This window comes from Engystomops pustulosus, chromosome 6 (assembly GCF_040894005.1).
Source record: "Engystomops pustulosus chromosome 6, aEngPut4.maternal, whole genome shotgun sequence".
Taxonomy (NCBI): Eukaryota; Metazoa; Chordata; class Amphibia; order Anura; family Leptodactylidae; genus Engystomops; species Engystomops pustulosus.
In genome coordinates, this window is record NC_092416.1 from 124,463,643 (window position 1) to 124,487,640 (window position 23,998).

At 40.4% G+C, this 23,998-nt stretch overlaps 1 protein-coding gene across 1 annotated transcript in view; it reads left to right on the forward strand.

Annotated features, from left to right (window-relative positions):
* The first annotated feature begins 2,881 nt into the window (after positions 1 to 2,881).
* OPRL1 (opioid related nociceptin receptor 1) overlaps positions 2,882 to 23,998 on the forward strand; it is a 60,800-nt gene continuing 39,683 nt past the window's right edge. The window contains exons 1-2 of the mRNA XM_072110888.1: positions 2,882 to 3,151; positions 10,275 to 10,494. Of these exons, the coding sequence (XP_071966989.1) occupies positions 10,289 to 10,494 (206 nt within the window). The 5' untranslated portion in view covers positions 2,882 to 3,151; positions 10,275 to 10,288. The remainder of the gene's footprint in view (positions 3,152 to 10,274; positions 10,495 to 23,998) is intronic.

Genomic DNA, 23,998 nt, shown 5'->3' on the forward strand with positions numbered 1-23,998 from the left:
TGTCTGACCTCTGGTGAAGCTCTCTTGGTGCTTTACTTAATTGTAGCCCCAGGCTACACCTTGGTCTGCACCTTGTGCAGGTGCCTTCTGTATCTTTCATTTCCACATGCTCTATGCGACTTTTCACTTATCTATCACTTTTCTTGCTTATTTTTGCGACTTTTTAGGAGCAAATGTGCACCTGGTCCTGGCAGGTGCACAGGAAGGATTTCTTTTCATGGACTCTGTTTTAACATGTAAATAGTAATTATTTTACTGTACATGCTTTAAATGTTTAACATTTTGCACAATAATAATCTTTTTTTTTAAATTCATAAAATTTAGCATTTACAATTTTTTTTTAATTTATTGGTTACTTCTAAGGGTGAGGTCACACGTGGCGTTTTGGTTGTGTTTTGAAACACATTACAACAGCTGAGGAGAGGAGAGAGTAGTTGGGGAGTACGCCGGAATGGAGGTATGCATAATTAGGGGATGTCTACCGCCACTTGCTCGGTGGTGGACTGTCCTATAACACACCTGTGTTGCCTGCTGGGGGTGACAGATCCTTTTTTAGCTTCCTCCAGGGCCTCCGTCAGAGCCATAAAATAAGGTTAGAAAAATATTCAAATGAGTCAGAGGTGCTCAGGGTCTGGTCGGACAAGCGCCTCCTGGCTCCTCCGATACCTTATATTTGCCAAATACCAGAATAATGAGAAAGAAAGAATTTTAAGGCATTAACATTTTTTTCTACAAGTCAAAATCTTAACATACCTAAGATTATTATACCTTTAGCAGGCTCGGTCTGGCCTGCTGCGGGGCCGGTGAATCCTCTGGTGGACCCCGACCCCTTGCATTATGCCAGAAGCCTCCACTCAGATCCATCGGAGGCCCCTGCCAGTGGCTGCAAAAGTACTCAATGTGGCCAGAAACCCCTCTATGGAGAGGGGTGGGGTGAGTGAGCAGTGCTCAGCCCCTCCTCACCCCAGCGCCGACGTGTGCCCTCCATGCTACGGTACTGCACTTGAGGGGTGTACTTGGTGAACATGAGGAGCTCCATATAGGGATTTCAAACTAATTAAAAAATAAAATGATCCCAAAAAGGTCAATTTAGAAATTTTGTGAAAAAAATTAAAATGTTTGTTTGATTTACGAGCTTTCTACCGTCATAAAAGGACGTTTAAAAATGAAATGAAAACATATAGGGGGTCATTTACTAAGGGCCCGATTCACGTTTTCCCAATGTGTTACCTGAATATTTCACATTCGCGCGATTTTTCCTGAATTGCCCCGGGTTTTTGGCGCACGTGATCGGATTATGGCGCATCGGCGCCGGCATGCACGCAACAGAAATCGGGGGGCGCGGCCGAACGAAAACCCGACGGATTCTGAGAAACCGCCGCATTTAAAAAAAAAAGTGTCGCTGGACACGCGCTTACCTTCACCAAGAATAGGATTGTGAACTGCGGCGGACCTCGGCGGACTTCAGCGCAGCAGCAACACCTGGTGGATGTCGGAGGAACTGCCTTAGTGAATCACCGGAAGACCCGAATCCACTGCAGAGAACGCGCAGCTGGATCGCGAATGGGCCGGGTAGGTAAATCTGCCCCATAGTTTAGATATGGGAAAAGTTAGTAACTCATTTTGGTGGTAGAACTATGAGTCTCAAAAGCAGATCATTTCAAATTTTGAAAATGGCAAATTGTAATCTTTTTTTTAATAAATAATTGCAAAACATACCAACCAAAATTTACCACTAACATGAAGTAAATGTGGCTGCACTGTTCTTTATGTGACACAAATTTCTGCACCAAACAGGCATTCTGGTGCTCAGTTGGACTATGCGCTAGATCATGCAAAGTCCGACAGAAATGTGTTGTACACCATGGGGCAAATTGGGGCAAGCTGTCTGAAAGTCAGAATATTCCTAGTTGCCCATGGCAACCAATCACAGCTCCCCTTTGAAATATTCATGAGCACTGGTAAAATGAAATTGGTTGGCATGGGCAACTAGGAATATTCTGACTTTCAGACAGCTTAATAAATCTGCCCCCATATGTTTTAGGTGCACCAAAAAAAAGTGGTTCTCTCTGTCGGGGCAGTGCAGGGGGGGCCAGATTCATGAAGAACTTACGCCAGAAACCATGAATCTGGTGCACCCTACACTATACACAGACATGTTCTATGCAGACACTATGCACAGTTCTTAGTAAATGTGGGCCAGTGTTCTGTCTGACACATGTTTTGTGTTTCACCTCGGCACAGCCATCTGAAAGTGGACTAACGACCACCAGTAGTAAAAAGAGTGGATATCAAGTGATTTTCACATATGTACACTATGTCAATGAGTTTTTGATTATAAAAAGAGTGTCCTGCCTACAACCACCATTTGCATAAAAAATCCTTGCGTCCTAGACACATTAAAATGTATAAAAACTTTCATAACAAGAAGTCTGACAAATAAAACATTTTAAAATTGCCTGATCTGAGAGCCACGCCCCACAAAAATCAGTGAAAGAAGCTGTCGGTGGTTAATGGAATTTTAGACATTTTATTTTTGTAACACAATTGCACCAATTTTTTGCCATGCACCCATTCTTCTATATTTTATGGATATATACCTCTTTTGATCTTGCAGCTTTACTGAACTCTTTCCTTCATCAATCCTTCTTTATTATTACACCTCAAGGTGCTAAAAGTTGATACCATTCTGCCCTTTGGTGGATATCACTCCAACATCATTAACCCTTTCTGCATCAAGGGCATTTCCGCTGAGCATCCTGGAAGCATGCAAGGTGGTAGTGAGTGGACCCCAGTATGACAGTATCAGTGAGAGCCCAGGACTATGTCTATGTAATGAGTGTCTCCTCTCCTCCCCTCCAGCCCAGGTCTGAGACTGCTGCTTCCTCCTCTCCTATTGTCTGTACAGCATCAGCAGCACAGTGAGTTAATGCAGAATTCCAGCCCTGCTCTCTGCAGCCAGCACCCCCTCCCACCCTCCTTCCCTGTGTCTGTGCTCCCCTCAGAAGCATCGATGTGATTATCCCCCCTCTCCCTCCCTGGCCAGGGCTTTGCAGCTGTCTGTGTTTTGGGGAAGGAGTATCATCTGCATCAGCCCGGGAAGCAGGGAGACTCCAGACATTACACTGCAGATCAAGGTGCACGCGGCAAGGTAAGTCAGTGGTGCTGTCATGGGGTACCCCTCTGCTGCCAGGCCTGCCGAGCTGTGGGATGCTCTGCTGCCATGCAGTCTGCACCAAGTGCCCTGTTGCTATGTACTGGTGCAGAGATGCGTGGTGCAGTGTGAGTGACTGCAGCACAGACACCCCGACTACATCCCAACTTCTGTATGCGACCCCCAGCGCTGACCCCATATAGCCTCCTCTGCATTAGTTATAGGGGATGATACTGTTTGGTTATATGTTTCTGCAGATGATGGATTTGACAACCTGTGGCTTTGCGGTAGTTGGGGAACTACAAGACACAGCAAGCCTCAGCAGCTAAAGAGCTACAGGTTGTTTCTGTGTATGGTATGATGCGGAGAAGATGTTCTACAAGTGTATCTGGAATCTACTGCACAAGGTCTTTGTGGTTTATAGCATAATATTATATGTAACATGTAGTTCTGTGATACAGTATATTCTAATGTTACACATCACGCTCCCAGCCCTGCAAAGGCCACTGAGCTGTCTGTCTGTCTGTCTGACCCATGCTTATCAGTGAGATCATTCTCCTACCACCAGACCATAGCAGTGGACTACCCCCTTCCCATGTAAAAATTCACCATAATCATGGGGGGGAGGGGAGCTGCCGTAGTGTGACACATAAGTGACATCACACTCAAGATATGTATGAAACAGATACCTGTTGTCTCTGTTGTATATGTATTAAGTATGTGTACATGTAATACATGTGGCTCATTGACTGTAAGCCTCAAGAGCTGACACTCTAATAACATGGGTGATTTTCAAGATGCTCTTTTGGTATTTACATAACAGATGTCATATGTATTGTTTAGAATTTTATCTTGATGTATCCAGGTTTCATTTTTTGACACATATTTACGGCATTTAAGGTTGTATTTCACAATAGTGGGCACATCCAGCATTTAAAGGGATACTAGAGCTATCATCTACCTTGTGTTCATGAGCTGTACAGTAGAATGCGATTTGCCATGATGTTAGGATTGTAGAAGGCTGACTGAATGTCCTTCAATGGGACAGGGCAAACAGGAAGTGAGCGAAACATCCTGCCCCAATGTTCGCTACTTTATGTTACGGATCTCCAGTGCTGAGAACCTCTTGGGACATTTACATGTGCAATGGATATCAGCTGTTCCCCTTGTACTGTTATAAGTTGATGGCTTCATGCTTGGTTGCCAGTTTGGGATTGATGCTTGATCTGTACCAGAAATTAATGTGACAGATGTGAATGAAGAACTTCAATCGGATCCTTGCAATAGAATAATCACCTCTGAAAGGCTTGGAATTAGCGGGATTGTTATCCTATAGGAGGCCGCTGTGCTCAGTGGTGGTGTTTTATGAACAGTTTCCTATAGCTTTACACTTTGGACTATTGAGGGTAGCAAATTAAACTAATTGATTAAAGAAATGAGAATTCTATTGATGGAGAATACCAGTTAATAGTAATTGCCCAATCTTTGTAAATCTAGGCCCTATAAACTGCAGTTACAGCATTTCTTATTGATGATAATCACATATCCTGATTCCTTATACTAAAGCACTGTTTAATACCGAAGTGGCATCCATAAGAGTGTTAATCCTAAAACTTTGAAAGAAGGGGAGGAAACTGGTGTCACACTTCATGGCATGCTGCACCAAACATCTGCTTGATTGCTACAATCACTTTGATCCCTTCAATATTGCAGAACTTTTGACTGAATGAGTTTAGTTAGGTTGTTCTATGGGAGATAAGGACATTCATGACTTGGACAGGAATATGCAATTTTGAGTGATACTTAATTCAATTTACTTCTGTTCCTTAACAATCTTTAGACACAATAGGGCACATTTACTAAGGGTCACGTGCTGCACTTTTGTCGGACTGTGCACATTCTGTGTGGCTAAAACGGCTTTCACAGGTTTTTAATTAGTGTCTGCACTAGAGCCGCATGCAACCCTTTTGTGACGCAGCTGCGCTGGCTTCCATGCGGCACAAATTGGGGGGTGTGCCGACTGATTACGACTGAGCGCCGTATTTAACTTTCAAATTGTTTCACTCGCACTATTGTAAAGGTGCACCACAAAAAAGATGGTGAACTCTGTTGGACCAGTATGGGGAAGCTACAGATTCATGATTTCTGGCGCACAATCTTAGTGAATGGCCGCATGCAGCATTATACACGGACAACACACTTTTAGTGAATTCTAGTAAGTAAGTCTGTAAGTAACTTTGTAAGTAAATGTACCCCAATATTTAATTTAAGATTAAATACTTTTAAAGGTAGCTTATTCTGATCATAAAGGACATAGTGATCTAAAATATATAATACAGGCAGTCCCCGGGTTACATACAATATAGGGTCTGTAGGTTTGTTCTTAAGTTGAATTTGTATGTAAGTTGGAACTGTATACTTTATCATTGTAACCCCCAGCCAAATTTTTTTTGGTCTCTGACAATTGGATTTTAAAAATGTTGCATTGTCATTAGAACCAGGATTAACAATAAAGCTTCATTACAGACGCCTGTGATAACTGTTACAGCTGTTTATTGTAGTCTAAGTACAGTAAATTGCCAACATCCAGAGGTCCGTTTGTAACTAGGGGTCGTATGTAAGTGAGGTGTTCTTAAGTAGGGGACCGCCTGTATACAGATCTCAATAATCTCCACATAATTTAAAAAGAACTCTGAATCTCTTATTGCATTAACTTCTGATGTATTTATGATCACAGGGTATGACATAAATACCTGACAGACACAGATGCCATTTACATCTCTGGAGAAAGCATATACTGTGACCCTCATCTTGTGGTTGAGGATTCCTCCATTTGTCCAAGTCAAAAATAACAATGGAGACAGCTTTGTCTTTTTTTCTGACCCACTATAGAATTAAATGGAAAATAACAGGCACATACAGCCATCACTTCATTCTTTCTGAGACCCTCATCCATCAGGCTTTTGTGACGTGTCTTGAGGATATGTCCTAAATATCAGAGATGGGATTACCACTGTGGAAAATAATCTGGTCCTGTGACAAGTACTGCTATCCCTTTGGGGAATTTATTAAGGACTGACACATTATGAACCAGTCGTGATGTTTTGCCCCACTGGTACACTTCACGCCGGATATAGTAAGAGGTTTCAACTTCTTAGTATTTTTGGCCCAAATGAATTCTACGCCACGAGCAGCCTAATCAAATCCAGGAAAGTGTAGCAGGTACCGCTCCTTCTTCACTGTTTAGTGTAGAACGGTTAATGTCACCTTCCTCTTCACCCTTCTTTCCAGCGGTTCAATGTATGAGCTGCATACGGCAGGAGTCACTGGGCATAGAAAATCAGTGTGCACTGGTCAGATAAAAAAATCTTCCACTTCTGAGCGCAAGCTAATTAAAAGTAATATTTTCATTTTAAAAAGTTTATCAAATGATAAAAACTTATAAAAAGGATTATGCGTTTTGGACCTGAACTAAGTACTTCATCAGTTCATAACGTACTACTAACTACTACTATATGTCCAAATGATATCACACTATCTTGCACTTTCTCCACTTTCTATGCAATGGGTACAGAAGCCACTGATTAGAGAGGCATCCCAACAACACTTCTCCCATACCATGTACTTGGGACCCACTTGGCAAAGGAAGCACTTGACACTCAGAACTGTTGTGCATAGAAACTAGTGAATACTACCTCCCCAGTCTACCAGTGTTGGCATCACAATGTACATACCTGTTTAGTTCTTCAATGTTACTGCTAAATTCACCAGGAGCGTCTTACCACAGGTTGGTGAAGTAGGAGCAGTTGAGGCAAACCCACAGGCTAATGTAGCATCAGTAGTCACCTCTGGCAAGTCACCCTCTATTGGCCCACAGTGTATAAATGCCTTGGCATTTCATGTGGTCATCAAAGGCTTGATGGCAGTTTTTTGGTTACAAACCAACAAAACCTGAGAGGTTAAATAATTAATTGTCTAATTGTCACAGGTCAATACCTACCATATATCAGTAATCTTCACACTAAAGGTGGGGCAGTGCCAACCTCCTGCCTTTACTTACACATAGGTCCTTTGGTTGTCATATTTTACCATCTTACTTGTGGTTGCTTTTAATATTATTTCTATTAATTGATTTTCTTAACCAGAAACCTTTTATATTAAGATATATGATGATATGATATTTGTTTTTTTGAATATTTCTGTGACCTCTGGGCAATAGTTTTAGCAGTATATGATTTATAGAATAATTTAGGGGATTGTGTTTTACAAATGACACAGAAAGCTTCTGGTGTATAAATGAGATACAATAGCTGTCAGCAGAATACTTGTTTGGCCTGTAGCTACAATATGTCGCTCAATCCTACTACACACATGAACATTTGGCTCACCTATGCCCTGAATTTTAACTAGGCAAGATGCCACATCTCTTCCTGTGGATCAGGCAGTTAAAATATGGATGCTCAATACTTATCCACCTTGATGTTTGCTGTCATGTGAGAGTTAGAAGCCTTCTATGCACATAAGTTAGTCACCTGGTTCTGCATACATTGGTGGATTTAGCCAACAGTTATTCAATGTGTATAAGCCTGCTTTACAGTGCCAACAAAGGGATTGTATCATTTTATTGTGACACCCTGAACCCAACTGACCTAAAATCCTCCTCTGCCATATCCATTTATTGAAAATAGACCGCCCTTTTTTGTATTCTATGGTTTAATATATTAGGACACAATAAAAACAACTGGTTCTTGGACAGTCTTGATTTTAATATGTGATGAAATTAATTCAAAGTGTGGTCAAATAGAGCTTTTTTGTATCAACTCCATTCACTGTGTTTGGAGGAAGAAGAAGGATGAGGAATCCCCAGGAATACTCTTCCAACCGTGGAGCACGGAAACATCATACTTTCAGGGTACTTTGCTCCATAGGATGACTGCACTGTTTGGAAGGGAGGATAGATGGGGCCATGTATTGCACATTGTGGTCAACAACCTACTTACAACCTAAGATCATTGAGGATGGGTCGTCTAGCATGAATTTAACCCATAACACACAGCCAGAGCAACTGAGGACTAGCTCTTTAAGAAGCATATCAAGGGTCGAGATTGGCCTAGCCAGTCCCCAGACCAGAACCCAATCAAAAATCTTTGGAAGAAGTTGAAACTCAATGTCAAGGCTGCCCATTGACAGCCTTGAAACCTGAAAGATCTGGAGAAGATCTATATGAAGGAATGGGACAAAATCCCTGCTGCAGAGTGTGCAAACTTGGTCAAGAGCTACGGGAAAAATATTAAGCCCTGTTTACTTTTGTATCAAATACTTATTATCATTCTGTATTATTTATTTATTATTATTTGTATTTCTGGTGTGGTATCACACAAACTTCACTGCAGTATTTGAGTAGGTTTGTTTTTAGCACAATTCTTTTATCCTTTTGGCACTTCTATTGGGATGCCTTGTACTGGTAACAAGTAGGATCCCTTAATTTACCTCATCCAACTCTCACAACATACTTTATTCTTATAGTCAAACTTGCATATCGGGTTACTGTTTTATTTCTATGGAAGCCATAAGGTGCTTTAATTTTTTCATACATATCCTAGATGAATTTTTTTTTGTGAAAACCAGTGACAAGTTTTATTTTATGAATTTATTTTGTACTGTTGTTTATCTGAGATTCTATATACATAATTTTTAGACCTTCTAAAGCTTAGATATATGTAAAACCTTAGAAATCAAAGATGGTATACCTTCTTTTTCTCATGACTGTATATGGCAGAGGTAGAGCAATAGAGACCGCACATTCTATTGGGTGGTGCTCAATGTTGGATTCTCAATCCAGATAAGTCCATATAGAAGAGCATGGCACACAAGTAGAAGTAATGTTTACTTTTTATTCAGTGCAAAGCATTTCATATGATATTGGCCTTCACCATAATGCATACATGTAAAGAGGTAAGTATAACAGATCAAATTAGATACAACGTTTCGGTCATGGTGACCTTTGTCAAGTTAGATCTGTATATGGCAGAGGGGCCTACTTTGCCACTTGTGCTTGGTGGCAGGGGGGCACTATAATATCCCAATCACTGCACTTTTGGAAGTAGTTTTTTTAAAACAACAACTCATAGTTGTTACAGGAAATATTTAGCCTGTAAATAAATGCCATGTTTAACAGAGTTTTCCGTGAAAAATGTTGCAAAGTTCTGTATGCATAATTAAAATTTTTGCAACTTTCTCAAATACATTGAAGCATGGATTTATCTGTAGGGTCAGAAGAATCCAAATCTGAAGGAGTCAGCCACAATAGTGCAACTTGCAACAAATATATAAAGGTGGCAGTTACAAGTTATGCCCCTCATGTTGAACCTTTTGCTTCTGGGTCAGTGCATTCAGCTGATTGGTGCAAGCCCAACTGTTGGATCCTCATCGTTCTCCAATTGATGACCTATTCTTTCAGTCAGTCAGTGTTTTACTGCCAATGAAATTAAGGAACAACACAAATTCATGACCCCAGCTATAGGGAGGACCACGTGTGTTTGTTGGCAGTCAACTCATTGATTATAATATGCTCTTTTGCATTCTCTATTGTCTTGTTCAATAAATATTTACTTATAATGGAGAACTGAAAAATCAGAATTGATTGATAAAGGTAAACATATACTGTAACCAGGTGCTAGCATTACTCTTGTTTAGTCATGGAGATCCAATCATTATGCCATTATAATATCATAGACTCTTCAGTTTCACATATTCCATAAAAACACAGAGCTTGTTTTATCTTATATTGACAGCTGACCAATGACTGTTCTCTCTAACAGTGGCTCCAGTGTAGTTAAATTCTCGGTCTGAGTTGGGTGTAAATGATTAGAAAGCTGCTGGCAGGAGATGTGTGCAGACCATGTGCTCAGTGACATTTTATTTTATGGCTCAGCAGGTTCTCAGGTGAGATGTTTTATTGCACTTCTGTTCCATGTTTAATGCATTAGAGTCTGAGCTCAGTACAGTGATAGGATCAGCTTCTGGTGCTGCCTGGTGGGTCAGAACTGGAACTTCAGCCATAACATTGTGGCTGAAGCTCAGCAGACTGCTCTTGAACTTGTCTTCTTCTGTTTCACAGATCTTTGCTGACAGATGGATTTCCCACTGCCGGACTTGCCCTTCGAGGCCGCCTTTCTGAGAGAGTTCTTAAGAAATTCAACCCTCAATGGCAGTTTCTTCAATGAGACAGGAGACAGGTTCCTACCACTGGGCATCCAGGTCACCATAGTTGTGGTGTATCTAATTGTCTGTGTGGTGGGACTTGTGGGCAACTGTGCAGTGATGTACGTCATTATTAGGTAAGACAATCAGTTTGTACAGTTATATGATTGTATTTAATAAATAAATATGTGTCTTATCAATAAGAGTTCAGCCACTGGGGGCCCCAGAATTGAGATGCCTGGGTGGCCCTTGTAAATAGAGCAGTGGTTGGTTTCCACGATTGGCCAAGGCTCTATTCACTTATGTAAGACTGATGGATAGGGAATATGTGCGATTAGTGAGATACTGCTTTCAAGGATTTGTACATGTGCACAAAAGGCTTTTGGTAAATGACTGCATTTTACCTGTTATAGGCCCCCCAAAAAGATTCTATATAGTTTTTAATTTGGAAAAAAATTGTGTTTCATTCATCATTTCTGTTGTTTGCCTTATACAGTATACTGTTCATTCCCCTTTCCTAGAGATTTCCTCATTCAGCAGTTCTTACCTCCGTTCTTCTGAGAGTCATAAAAGCTCATTTAAGCTGTGATTCTAACTCTGATAAATCTCTCTAAAAAGGTTGAGACTACAAAAGACAAAATAATGTTGGTAGAAATCTATAACGTTATTACTAAGTTTTCCAGGGAAATCAGAATTGTGGTATACTTATGTCTATTGTGCTATTGACTTATAAGATGCATTTTATATTTCTTAGTTGTGACTGTGCTGTTTATCTCTTGAGATGAAACTATAAAGTGGTTCTAAAGAAATAACATAATCAGTTAGCCAACCAGCTAAAGGTACTTGCTCTGTTTATATGCAAGACTGTATACAGTGATCCTGTATGATGGCACATAGAGATCCCTAAAGACTTATGGACCTATAAGCATTATACATTATCTTCTGTATTGACATTTGATCTGATCTCTTAGGCAGCACCATTCATTCCTGGATCATCATCAGTGTTAAAGTTATTGAAGATTGGCATTCAAACAATGTCTGGGTGTTTTAGAAGTCTTGGGGGGAGAAGCATTCCAGCTACCGGCCTAACCATAATTTTTCTGCTTCCATACAGTGATGCCATATAAGAGTTACATGATCTCAGTGGTTACCAGCAGTCCTGTAATAATCCACAATGTGAGGGCTCCTGAGCTAGGCCAAATGGGGAAAGTCATCGTTTCTTTTACCCTTTGTCTTCTCCTGTCCTTACATGTGGTAACTTTTCACGCATGTGACAGTCTGTTTGTAGGTGTCTGACAACAAACAAGTTCTGTTTTATTTTTCAGCATTCTTTCCATGATCACCTAGTAATATATATTAGATTTATCTTAGTGCTGCTGCAATGTTGCCAATATAATTTGTCCGACTGCTTTGCTACCATGGCAACAGCAACCATGAATAACTGCATCAAATCAGAGCTGAATGTAAAACTCACATTATAATGTAGATTGTATACCCTAGGCATCACACAGTGGGGGAGCGGGTGGGAAAAAACATATATAAACTCAGCCCAATTTATTGAGCAACAGTCTAAAAATGGGGTTAGAAAGCACAAATCACTTTCTTATTTTCTTACATTTCTTATATCTGTATGTATATAACATTCAGGACTACCTTCCACACAAATGCAATACTAGACCCAGGTTCCTTTGGGGATACCTCTTAGGGGTTCACTTGTTAGTTGTTACCCTTCAGTATAAGAACTTATTCTGGTGATCAGCTTTGGACTGTCCGATGAGAGATTCATCTAAAGACAACAAGTTTAAATGCTAGTTAGATCTATTTCCAAGGGGTTGATGGAGAATGAGTTCCTAGAATTGTGAATGGCCAAGGGCACTCCAGCGTGTTACTACTGGTGGGGGCTTCTTACATGGTCTGCTGGTTCTGCTGAAATCTGTGATAGAGGCAGTGAGAGGTTGGACACTGCTTGATATATGGTTACCTGGTAAACAGTTTGCGATTCAGTGTTGTCTGATAGACAGTATACCTTGCAGAATTACCATTTCCCTGTCTTGTATGTCTTGCTGTATCTGCTCATTGTTAGCGCTGGTTGTTAAATTTTTGGAAAGCGAATAAATAAAACAGGCAGCAAACAGCAGTGATTAGTATCTTAGCTTCCCCCATGTGTTTACATAGTGGCCCAGCAGTGGTACGCAGCTCCATACCACTATCCTTTCTGAGCTGGAACGCTATTTAACTGTAAACAAACATAATATTAATTATTCAACATTAAGGAGCTATGAATAGTAACTGAGCTGTCAATCTATGCTGAATTCCTTGAAACCAAGCCATATTCCAGGCGGATTGTGAGGAAGCACAATCAGGCTGGACCATAACACATTCTAAACATTTGTAGACTCTAGCAGTTTATAATTAATGTTGGCTGGTAAGTATTGTGTCCCTATATAGCAAGAGACAGCAAAAAGGTCAGTTTGAATTGATAAAGTTGCACCTTTATGGTATGTTCTGTGTAGAGGGTGCACTGTATGAGGGACTTACAAAGTGATCCTATTCCATATGAGGTGATCCATGCTTCAAATTTGATAGTTGGTGCTGTGTGAGATATTCCATTTTGGAGGCCGAGGTGCTGGCCTATAGGGAAAAAGTTCAGAAAGGTTATCAGGGGCATAACTTGAGGGTGCGGTCGCAACCAGGCCCATGAGGCCTGGAGGGCCCATATGGTGTATCTTTCTTACATGAGAAGACTAGTACTATAAATAATACATTATAGTTGGGGGCCTAGCACACATTTTGCCCTGGGGTCCAACAACTTCAAGTTACGCCACTGAAGGTTATCTTCACTTTATAAGCTTAATAATAAAGCCCAATGATAAAATCATATCTACACTCCATGTAATCTTTGTTGATTCGCCTTAGCATTAGCAGTGCCTGCAGTGACCTCACCCATTGAGTTTCACGAGTAGTGGCTTTATTAAAATAACCACTGTCACTTAGATCAAACTTAGTAAGTCGCTGCCTTTCTTCAATTAATTAATTCTTCAATTAATTCATTAATTGTGTACCAATGATTGTTTTCATTACTCATTCCCCATAATATATAGGAATATTATGTAGAAATGACCATTGTGTTACCTTTCCGCAGCTTTATTTTAATGGGTGAGGAGTCGGACATTTAAAGGGCTAATATTTAAGATGCATTTAATGGTTGTAAATGGTATTAAAAACTAGATTTACTGCCAAATATAGATACTCCCACTTCTAGTGGGCTTCAGTAGAGAGCAGCCAACATAAAGATTATGAGTATAGCATGAGTCAGGAACTTCACCCACTGCTGTAAATCATCTCCCCATTGCTAAATATCAGAAAAATATTCTTTGGATGCAAACAGATCTTACCCAGTAACCTATATTTGCAAAGTGATCTGTATATACTGTATTATGTTAAAAGGGTTTTCCAGGACTGACCGGTTTGGCAAGCTCCGTGCAGCACTGCATGATCTGTGTGCACTAAAGAAATAAAGGAATTATTATTTCATTTTTTTTTGCCCCACTTGGTGTAGAAATATTAACCCCTTAACGCTCTGCGCCGTAGCTCTACGGCGCAGAGGTATAAGGGATGTATGAAGAGGGCTCACGGGCTGAGTCCTCTTCATACAGAGGTGGGGGTTTTTGCATTTTGCACAAAACCCCCACCGCTAATAACCGCGGTCGGTGCCTGCACCGATCGCGGCTATTAACCCCCTAAACGCCGCCGGCAAAGTCGCCGGCGGCGTTTAAAAGACGGCGGCGCGCGGGCGCCGCCATCTTTTTTTCGATCGCCACGCCCCCGAACGTCATCGGGGGGCGGCGATCGGTTGCCATGGTAGCCTCGTGTCTTCTTTTGACACGAGGCTATCTGGCAGCTGCATATTCGTTACAATGAGCCAGTGGCTCATTGTAATGAATGTGCTGCAAAAATGCCATATATTGCAATACTGTAGTATTGCAGTATATGGTAGCAGCGATCTGACTATCTAGGGTTAATGTACCCTAGATGGTCTAAAAGATAGTGAAAAAAAAAAGAAAAAAAAAAGTTTAAAAAATAAAAAAAATCAATAAAATATTAAAAGTTCAAATCACCCCCCTTTCCCTAGAACGGATATAAAACATAACAAACAGTAAAAATCACAAACATATTAGGTATCGCCGCGTCCCAAAATGCCCGATCTATCAAAATATAAAAACGGTTACGGCCGGCGGTGACCTCCGAGGCGGGAAATGGCGCCCAAATGTCCGAAATGCGACTTTTACACCTTTTTACATAACATAAAAAATGAAATAAAAAATGATCAAAATGTCGCACAGACCTCAAAATGGTAGCAATGAAAACGTCGCCTCATTTCGCAAAAAATGACCCCTCACACATCTCCGTGCGCCAAAGTATGAAAAAGTTATTAGCGTCAGAAGATGGCAAAAAAAATTTTTTCTTTTTTGTACACATTCGTTTAATTTTTGAAAATGTATTAAAACACAATAAAACCTGTATAAATTTGGTATCACCGCGATCGCACCGAACCAAAGAATAAAGTAGGCATGTTATTTGGAGCGAAGAGTGAAAGTCGTAAAAACTGAGCCCACAAGAACGTGACGCACGTGCGGTTTTTTTTCAATTTTTCCACATTTGGAATTTTTTTTCAGCTTCGCAGTACACGGCATGTTAAAATAAATAACATTGCGGGAAAGTAAAATTCGTTACGCACAAAATAAGCCCTCACACAGGTCTGTACACGGAAAAATGAAAAAGTTAGGGATTTTTGAAGTTGGAGAGCGAGAAATGAGGCGAAAAACCCTCCGTCCTTAAGGGGTTAAAGATTCTGTTACTTGTCTCTGACCTTACCCACGGGCCGGCGCAGCTTCTGTTAGTATACAGAGGACAAGTGATGATATCACAGTGACATCGTGCACCTGCCAAAGAAGCAGCCTATATGAGGCTGTAGCAAAAGGGGGCTGTCAATGTGGCGGGAGGAGCTGCAGATATACGTACCAAGGTAAGTTCTTTATTATTTTTACACCACTTGGGGCAATAAAAACAATCCCAGACAACCCCTTTAATTGGGTTTTATAGGCAAATATCTTAATATGGGTATGGACATATGGGGGGTCATTTACTAAGGGCCCTATTTGCGTTTTCCCGACGTGTTACCCGAATATTTCCGATTTGCGCCGATTTCCCCTGAATTGCCCCAGGATTTTGGCGCACATGACCTGATTGTGGCGCATCTGGCATGCAAGCTACGGAAATCGTGGGGGCGTGACCGAACAAAAAACCGACGGATTCGGAAAAACCGCCGCATTTAAAAAAAAAGTGTTGCAGAGCTTGCTCTTACCTTCACCGAGCCCGACTCGGTGTATTCCAGTGTGTTCTGGGGAACTTCAGCGCAGCAGCGCCACCTGGAGGAACTGCCTTAATAAATCCCGTCCGGACCTGAATCCAGTGCAGAGAACGCGCCGTTGGATCGCGAAAGGACCGGGTTAGTAAATCTGCCCCAATGTGAATAACACTTTACCTTAGTAATGTGTCCTCTCTTTCATTTATGTGCAGATGCTTGTCTAGCTGGTGATGTAACATCTGCTGGCCCTCAATATGCCACTCTCTCTAATGTCACTTCTGACGCGATGGGCACATCCCTATCATGTAGATAAGCTGTGAGGGGCAGAGAAGGGCAATGGATTCAGTCTGCTACTGCCAGTTTTAAGGAAAATTCTAAAATTGCAATCCCCTAGTGATGCTAACACAATAAAGATCATTTTTTACCCTTTACTTCACAATTTTACTCAGTTTTATTCCAGTTTTAGCTCCTATCACTCCATCGGCTGCTCAGGGTGTGGGCGGGGCCTTTCTAAGCAGACATATTATAACCCATCTAGTTCTGGGAGCAGACAATGTGGTTTATTTACACTTTCATCTGGCTTCTGAACATTGTACTAGTATCTGACACATAGAGATAATGAGATCCATTTGATGCCTATTGCATATAATGACACAGTCAGCACTGTACATCTCTGCTATTCCACAACACACTAGAACTGCTGTTTTTCCCCAGATAAACAACTTATCTGTGTGTAGTTTGTAACTTCTCTCTGGCTGCTGCTGCCTCACATTCTGTGTGTCAGTGTGCAGCAGTGAGTGAGCTCCATGCAGTCTGCAGGGGGCGGGGCTACAGTGCAGAGACAGAGAAAGTCAGAAGTTACAGGGTCGTGTCTAGGAGCAACTGAAATTGTGTACACCAGGACTGATAGAGGCAGGTTGGACTTATATCTGTGAAATTCTGTATTTTTGTTAATAACTGTGAATTAGAGAATGTATTATTTTGTTATCCTGAGTACATATAAAAACTTGTCTTTGTGGAAATACCCCTTTAAAACTTCAGCCCATTGAGTTTGTATGGACTGGAGAAAGATTCTTGCTTGCTTACATCATGCAACAGGATGGGGAGACATTAAGGAAAGAAGTCACATGATCATTGGCTATGACCTGGTGGCAGTCTGTATGCTCAATCTGTGAGCATCAGGCATGATCCTTAGCTCAATGTCTGCGGTGCTTCATTTACAGAAAAGGTGGGAAAATCTGTGTGCAAACAAGGAGAAAGTAGGCATCTGCCATTATCCCTGGCTATAAATGTGGTAGCATGTGCTCGATCTGCACATATGGCATGGGGAGGGAAAATAAAAAGAAATCATTCTGTTACACACAGAAACAAAAATGAGAGGGAACTGGGTACATGTGTGTAGTGCTGTACTATACTCTGCCTATGCTAGAGTTTTATTTTTATTGAATCAGCTGCACTGCAAAGCATAAAAGGTAGGGAAGGACAGGCTCACTGCCGCAACCTGCATTGCAATGCTTTATGGGAATTGTAGTCTCAGCATGTAAACAAATTCTCAGATTTCAATCCCCAAGTGATGTTTACACCATAAAGATAATATTTAAGCCCTTACTTTACCATTTTTATTGCTGTTTTAGCTCCTATCACTCATGGGTGGGGACTTTCTAAGCAGACACTTCATGATCCCTCTAGTGCTGTGAGATGCTGTATGCTGACAATGTGGTTTAATTATGAGGGACACATAGAAAGAGAGATGCGACAGATGAGAGATGATGAGATCCATAAGATGCAAATAACACAGAATTACACTCTCAGCTCTGCTATCTCAGCCATACAATACAGTGTTAGCTCTGCTGTGCCTCCCTCCCCTGGATAAAGACATTGGTGCACATTTACTTAACCGGTCCTGTCACGATCCCCGATGCGGACGGTCCAACGAAGATGAAGTCCAGCGTGATTCACCAACATTGTGCGCCCGAGATCCTGCATGTGTCGCTTCCCCGCCAAGGTCTGACGGAGTTCACCTTCTTCTTTCTGGTGCTTGTAAGTGCGTGTCTTGCGACACAATTTGAATTTTAAATCCCGTGTGTAGTCCGAATCCATCGGGTTGTCCGAAGGCCACGCATCCCGATTTGCATTGCATGAAATAAGATTGCGCCAAAATCCGATCGTGTGCGCCAAAATCCTCTGTTAAATACTATACAAGAGAGGTGACGGCACTACTATTCACAAAAAAGAGGGGTAAAATGTCAAGCTGTGGAGTGCATGGGTTCCATATGTATGGAGATATACACTCACCGGCCACTTTATTAGGTACACTTGTCCAACTGCTCGTTAACACTTAATTTCTAATCAGCCAATCACATGGCGGCAACTCAGTGCATTTAGGCATGTAGACATAGTCAAGACAATCTCCTGCAGTTCAAACCGAGCATCAGTATGGGGAAGAAAGGTGATTTGAGTGCCTTTGAACGTGACATGGTTGTTGGTGCCAGAAGGGCTGGTCTGAGTATTTCAGAAACTGCTGATCTACTGTGATTTTCACGCACAACCATCTCTAGGGTTTACAGAGAATGGTCCGAAAAAGAAAAAACATCCAGTGAGCGGCAGTTCTGTGGGCGGAAATGCCTTGTTGATGCCAGAGGTCAGAGGAGAATGGGCAGACTGGTTCGAGCTGATAGAAAGGCAACAGTGACTCAAATTGCCACCCGTTACAACCAAGGTAGGCAGAAGAGCATCTCTGAACGCACAGTATGTCGAACTTTGAGGTAGATGGGCTACAGCAGCAAAAGACCATACCGGGTGCCACTCCTTTCAGCTAAGAACAGGAAACTGAGGTTACAATTTGCACAAGCTCATCGAAATTGGACAGTAGAAGATTGGAAAAACATTGCCTGGTCTGATGAGTCTCGATTTCTGCTGCGACATTCGGATGGTAGGGTCAGAATTTGGCATCAACAACATGAAAGCATGGATCCATCCTGCCTTGTATCAACGGTTCAGGCTGGTGGTGGTGGTGTTATGGTGTGGGGAATATTTTCTTGGCACTCTTTGGGCCCGTTGGTACCAATTGAGCATCGTTGCAACGCCACAGCCTACCTGAGTATTGTTGCTGACCATGTCCATCCCTTTATGACCACAATGTACCCAACATCTGATGGCTACGTTCAGCAGGATAATGCACCATGTCATAAAGCTGGAATCATCTCAGACTGGTTTCTTGAACATGACAATGAGTTCACTGTACTCAAATGGCCTCCACAGTCACCAGATCTCAATCCAATAGAGCATCTTTGGGATGTGGTGGAACGGGAGATTCGCATCATGGATGTGCAGCCGACAAATCTGCGGCAACTGTGTGATGCCATCATGTCAATTGTCAATATGGACCAAAGAATTGGTGCCACGAAGAATTGAGGCAGTTCTGAAGGCAAAAGGGGGTCCAACCCGTTACTAGCATGGTGTACCTAATAAAGTGGCCGGTGAGTGTATATCTTCAGTTGTGCTCAAATCCTCTGAAAAGAGACAGAAAGTCCAATACACAAGGGGTGCAGTATAGAAAGCAAGGATGGCACTCACCAGGCTATAGATGTAGATATCTTCTTCTTTTATTGAATAAAGTACATATACTCACAAAAACAAGTGCAAGGGAGGGAGTGAGAGCTGAACACCCATAGGAGGACAACACATCCCATAGAAAGGAGAAGAATCTGTCCTGCCTAACCCTAGACTTCTGATTTATAGTTAGATCCCCGGGGAAATGAAGTTGTATACACCAAGAATGATAGAGAAAAATTGGAATTATATCTGTGAAATGCTGTATTTTTTGTTAATAACAGTGAATTAGAGAATGTGTTATTTTGTTCTCCTGGGTACATTTTAAATGTTTCTCTTATGTTTCAATCCTGAAGGAGGAGTAAGGTCTGGACCAACCTAACTCTTTCATTTAGGAAGCAAAGCATCACTTTTCCAATTAATCAGATTCCCATTCCTGTACATAATTGGGTGTTTCTCCCAATTGCCAACTTGTGAAAGCACTAACTCCAACCCAGCATAAGAATCATCTGTATGTATGAGAAAACTTTCTTAATATCAGAGGTGTTAACCACTGGCTAGTGGCACAAAGTAGACTTTCGGTATATATATGTCTGTGTATGTATCTATAGTATGTATGCATATATATTATGTATATATGTAAATATTATGTATATATGTAATATATATATTACAATATATTATAATATAATCTAGCCAGCATATTCTATAGCCAGTTTATACTTTCCATTAGTGTTACGGCCCAATCTTATGTGAAAAATCATAAAAATAATTGACTAGTGTAATGTAGAAAAGCATTGAAGTGTAGATCACTAACTAACCATATGTGTATATGTATATGTGCAGCATGTAATAGTAATTATGTATCATTGAGTTATGTGTATGTATTTACATGTACAACATGTTTATATGATTGTATTTTTGCATGTATATAACAGGTAATTGAGTTTCTATACTGTGAGCATTTGCACATAAAATGTATATAAATATATTTGTATAATTATTATAAATTAAGAGAAATATATTAATATACATAGGAATTAGCAGCATTTCTTATATTTATGCTTTACAAATGAGAAAACGGAAATGGAGCATTGTTGTGAAAAAAGGATTTTATCCTGTATTAGGGTGCATGACAAACCTGCCTCCATGGCTGAAATGACTCCATATCAGTCATAAAGAATCTCAGGTAGCTGCACTACTGCAGTTTATTCACTCATAGCATGGAAAATAATGTTTTAGTTCCTCCATGAACACAAAAGCTGTAAAATATCTCCATGGAAAAGCTGAAACATATTTTAGACTGTGGGTGAATAAACTGCTATATACTGCAGGAGTGCGGCATACTGGAATTCTTCTTGTTCACACCTGCGTTTAGCATACAGCCAGTTGTGCATACAGCCCAGTGTATGAGAGAGAAAAGGGGATTGGAGCATTCCTCATCCCTCCCCTTTCCATCGAAAGTCGCCAGCGGCGATTCTTTTGTGCAGCCACCCGGCTCGGTCATGGTGTGGTCAGACAGCGTGTGCTCACCGCACCGTGCCATAGAAACCTATGGGGGGCATGATACGGCCACAAATTGAGAGGCTGTATCAATGGCTCTCATAGGTTTGTCTGCATGGGGCCTTATACATTTTGTTGTTACAGAGAACCGAGCATGCAAATTAACTCACCCCACATAAATAAATGGATTATTTAATTATTATTTACACTTCATTAAAAACTAATAAATAGAAGAGACAGATACCATGTATTCTATATTTGCCAATATGGACATTTCAATAACTTTTGTCAATTCTGTACTTGGAATAGTGATACCTATGGGGATCCCCATTTTGGGTACCGCTAAAAGTATGAGAGACCTTAATAAGCAGGATATAGCTCATAACACTCCTGATTAACTGCACACTGCCGCCTGAGGCCAGTGACTAAATGCAGCACTGGTCACAGTATATTATTTAATACATGCTGGATCACTGAATGGTCAGTTGTGTGGGGTATATAGGGGTGTGAGGACAGTGTGGGGCATATTTGTTATCCAGTGAACACTTTATTGTAAGTGAACATGCTAAATTCACAGGCGTGCTGCAAACTTTTGTGGCAGACATTAAGGACAACTGAGCAAATGTTTCTGCAATAAGTCATGACCTGAAGAAGTCATAAAGATAATTTGTTCCTCTAAGGAGTACACTAAGAATTTCAGGATGGACAAGCTTGGAGGGTGAAGGCAGGGGCTCCAACTGATTTAACCCCTTAACGACCAGGCCATTTTTTTTGTTTTTGCATTTTTATTTTACACTCCCCACCTTCCAAAATCTTTTTTATTTTTCGATGTATAGATCTTTGTGAGGGCTTGTTTTCTGTGTAACAAATTGCACTTCATAGTGACAGTATTTAATATTCCATGCCATCCACTGCAAATGGAAAAAAATTCCAATAGCAGTGAAATTGGTGAAAAAATTATTTTGCGCCATTTTCATGTGGGCTTAGATTTTATGGCTTCCACTGTGCACCCATTCTTTATTCTTTAGGTCGGTAGATCACGGGGATACCAAATTTATATAAGTTTTATAATGTTTTCATACATTTGCAAAAATTAAAAGCTCCTGTATAAAAAAAAAAATCTTCATTTTACCATCTTCTGGAGCTAAGTGTACGGAGCTGTGTGTTGTGGAATTTTTTTGCAAAATGATATGACGTTTTCAATGCTACCATTATGAGGACTATACAGACTTTTGATCACTTTTTATGAACATTTTTATTTATTATTATTATTCTTTATTTTATTTATTATTAAAAAATTCTTGCAAAATGGCAAAAAAGTGGCATTTTCGACTTTGGGTACTATTTTCCGTTATATTTTGATAGATCACAAATTTTGTATTCATTGTATTCATTTTTAACTGTTTACTATTTTTTTTCTATTCTACTCCATAGGGTACTTTAACACTAGGGGGTCTGATTGATCCTACAATATACTGCCATGCTACAGTATGGCAGTAAATGGGGATTTTCATCATCATTCATTACAATGTGCAAATTTCTTTTTTATGATTTTTAGTGAGGAAAGGGGTACCATTTCATTTTTCAGTTCACGCAGCAGAAAGTCTTGACTTGGCACTGTCTCAGTGACATACATATGGGAGATATAGATAAAATCATAGGTTGTAGTTGTCCCTAGAGCTTACACTCTGATTACTTAGGGTTAAGCAGATGTCAACATGAATATGTCTGATTGGCCACCTGTCTAATCCCCCTATTGATTAATACTGATGTTTTCTGGGTATGTGCATTGAAAATGTACTTCAAATGCATGAAAAAAGTAATTGGATTTCTCCTGGCTCAGAGGAGTGGGTCCGAGGTAATCAAATTACACAAGATGGCAACATTCCAACATTCTTCTTCTATGGGTTAACAATCTAAATGTCAAAGGGGGGTTGTGTCATAAGCGTTCCTATCTGTACCCCTCAGTTGCAGCTCCAAATGCAATTATGAAAATTTTGCAGAAAGCTTCTTGAGTGTCATCCAACATTTAAGTGTAGTAAAAATCTGCATGATACTTTGAACAGAATATTTATTAATGAGAGTCCTGATAAAGTGATCAATGAAAGTGACAGCAGCAGAAAAGGATCTTGATGTCAGTCAGACTTATCTGATGCAAGACATGAGTTACAGATGTTGTAGTGGTTACAAAAATTAGACATATTCTTAGATGAGTCTGGCTCTAAAAGAAGATTAGGAGATATAGTTAAGCGGATGTCGTTTACTCATTTAGGATGCAATTATTATCATTTATACATTAGAGGACTTTAGATGTCTGCATTGTTGGGACATCTCTTCACATGTCTGTTTTAGTTTTTACTTACATTCCTTTTGAAATAACAGTTCTTAATCATCCTTTCTTATTACTGTGTACTGTTCAATTTACTTCCTATCTCTCCTAGAAATTAGTAATAGCCAGTCAGGTGCAACTAGTTGGGGGTTTTGTCCCTGTAAAGTTTTATATTGTCCAATCAGTGCAGAGGCACACCACCAATGGTAACACTTACTTACATATAAGGAAATAAAAGGAATGGCACTACATAGAATTATAGGAAAGGAAAAGGAAGTTTGATTATTTGTTTTACAAGGAATGCTAAAATGTACAGAAATATCAGGACAGGAGGCATCTTCTCTTTACAAATGTCTATAGATGGGGCAGTCTTTGAGCTTACCGATAGACTTTTGTGCATGTCCTAGGCTTTTGTGCAGAAGGATGAATTTAGAAAACAGTCCTTTGATATTTAAGAATTGGACAAACATTCTGTTCTCGTGACTCACTGTACTTTAATGAAATGTAGATATTGATTGCACTTGCTATAAATCAATAACGGTTTGTTCAGATTAATTAGCCAAAACTGAGTTCCCAGCATGCCTGAACCCTACAAGACACAAAGGAGAAGAGATGTGAATGCTATTAATGAAGCTCCTGAGATGAGAACACTCAATGATGGTGAATCCCTCTTATACCCCGTCATATGGGAACTTTATGTCCCTAGTGTTTACAGTCATTGCTTTTTTTATCCTTCCATGAATCACATAATTATCTTCACTGATATTATATTGTCCGCTACTTGCTGACTACATGCTCCCTCACATTCTCTTAATATCAGCTGTAAAGTACATGTAGTGCATCTTGCCATTTGTATTGTTTGAGTTGAGGTCTGTATTATTAAAATACT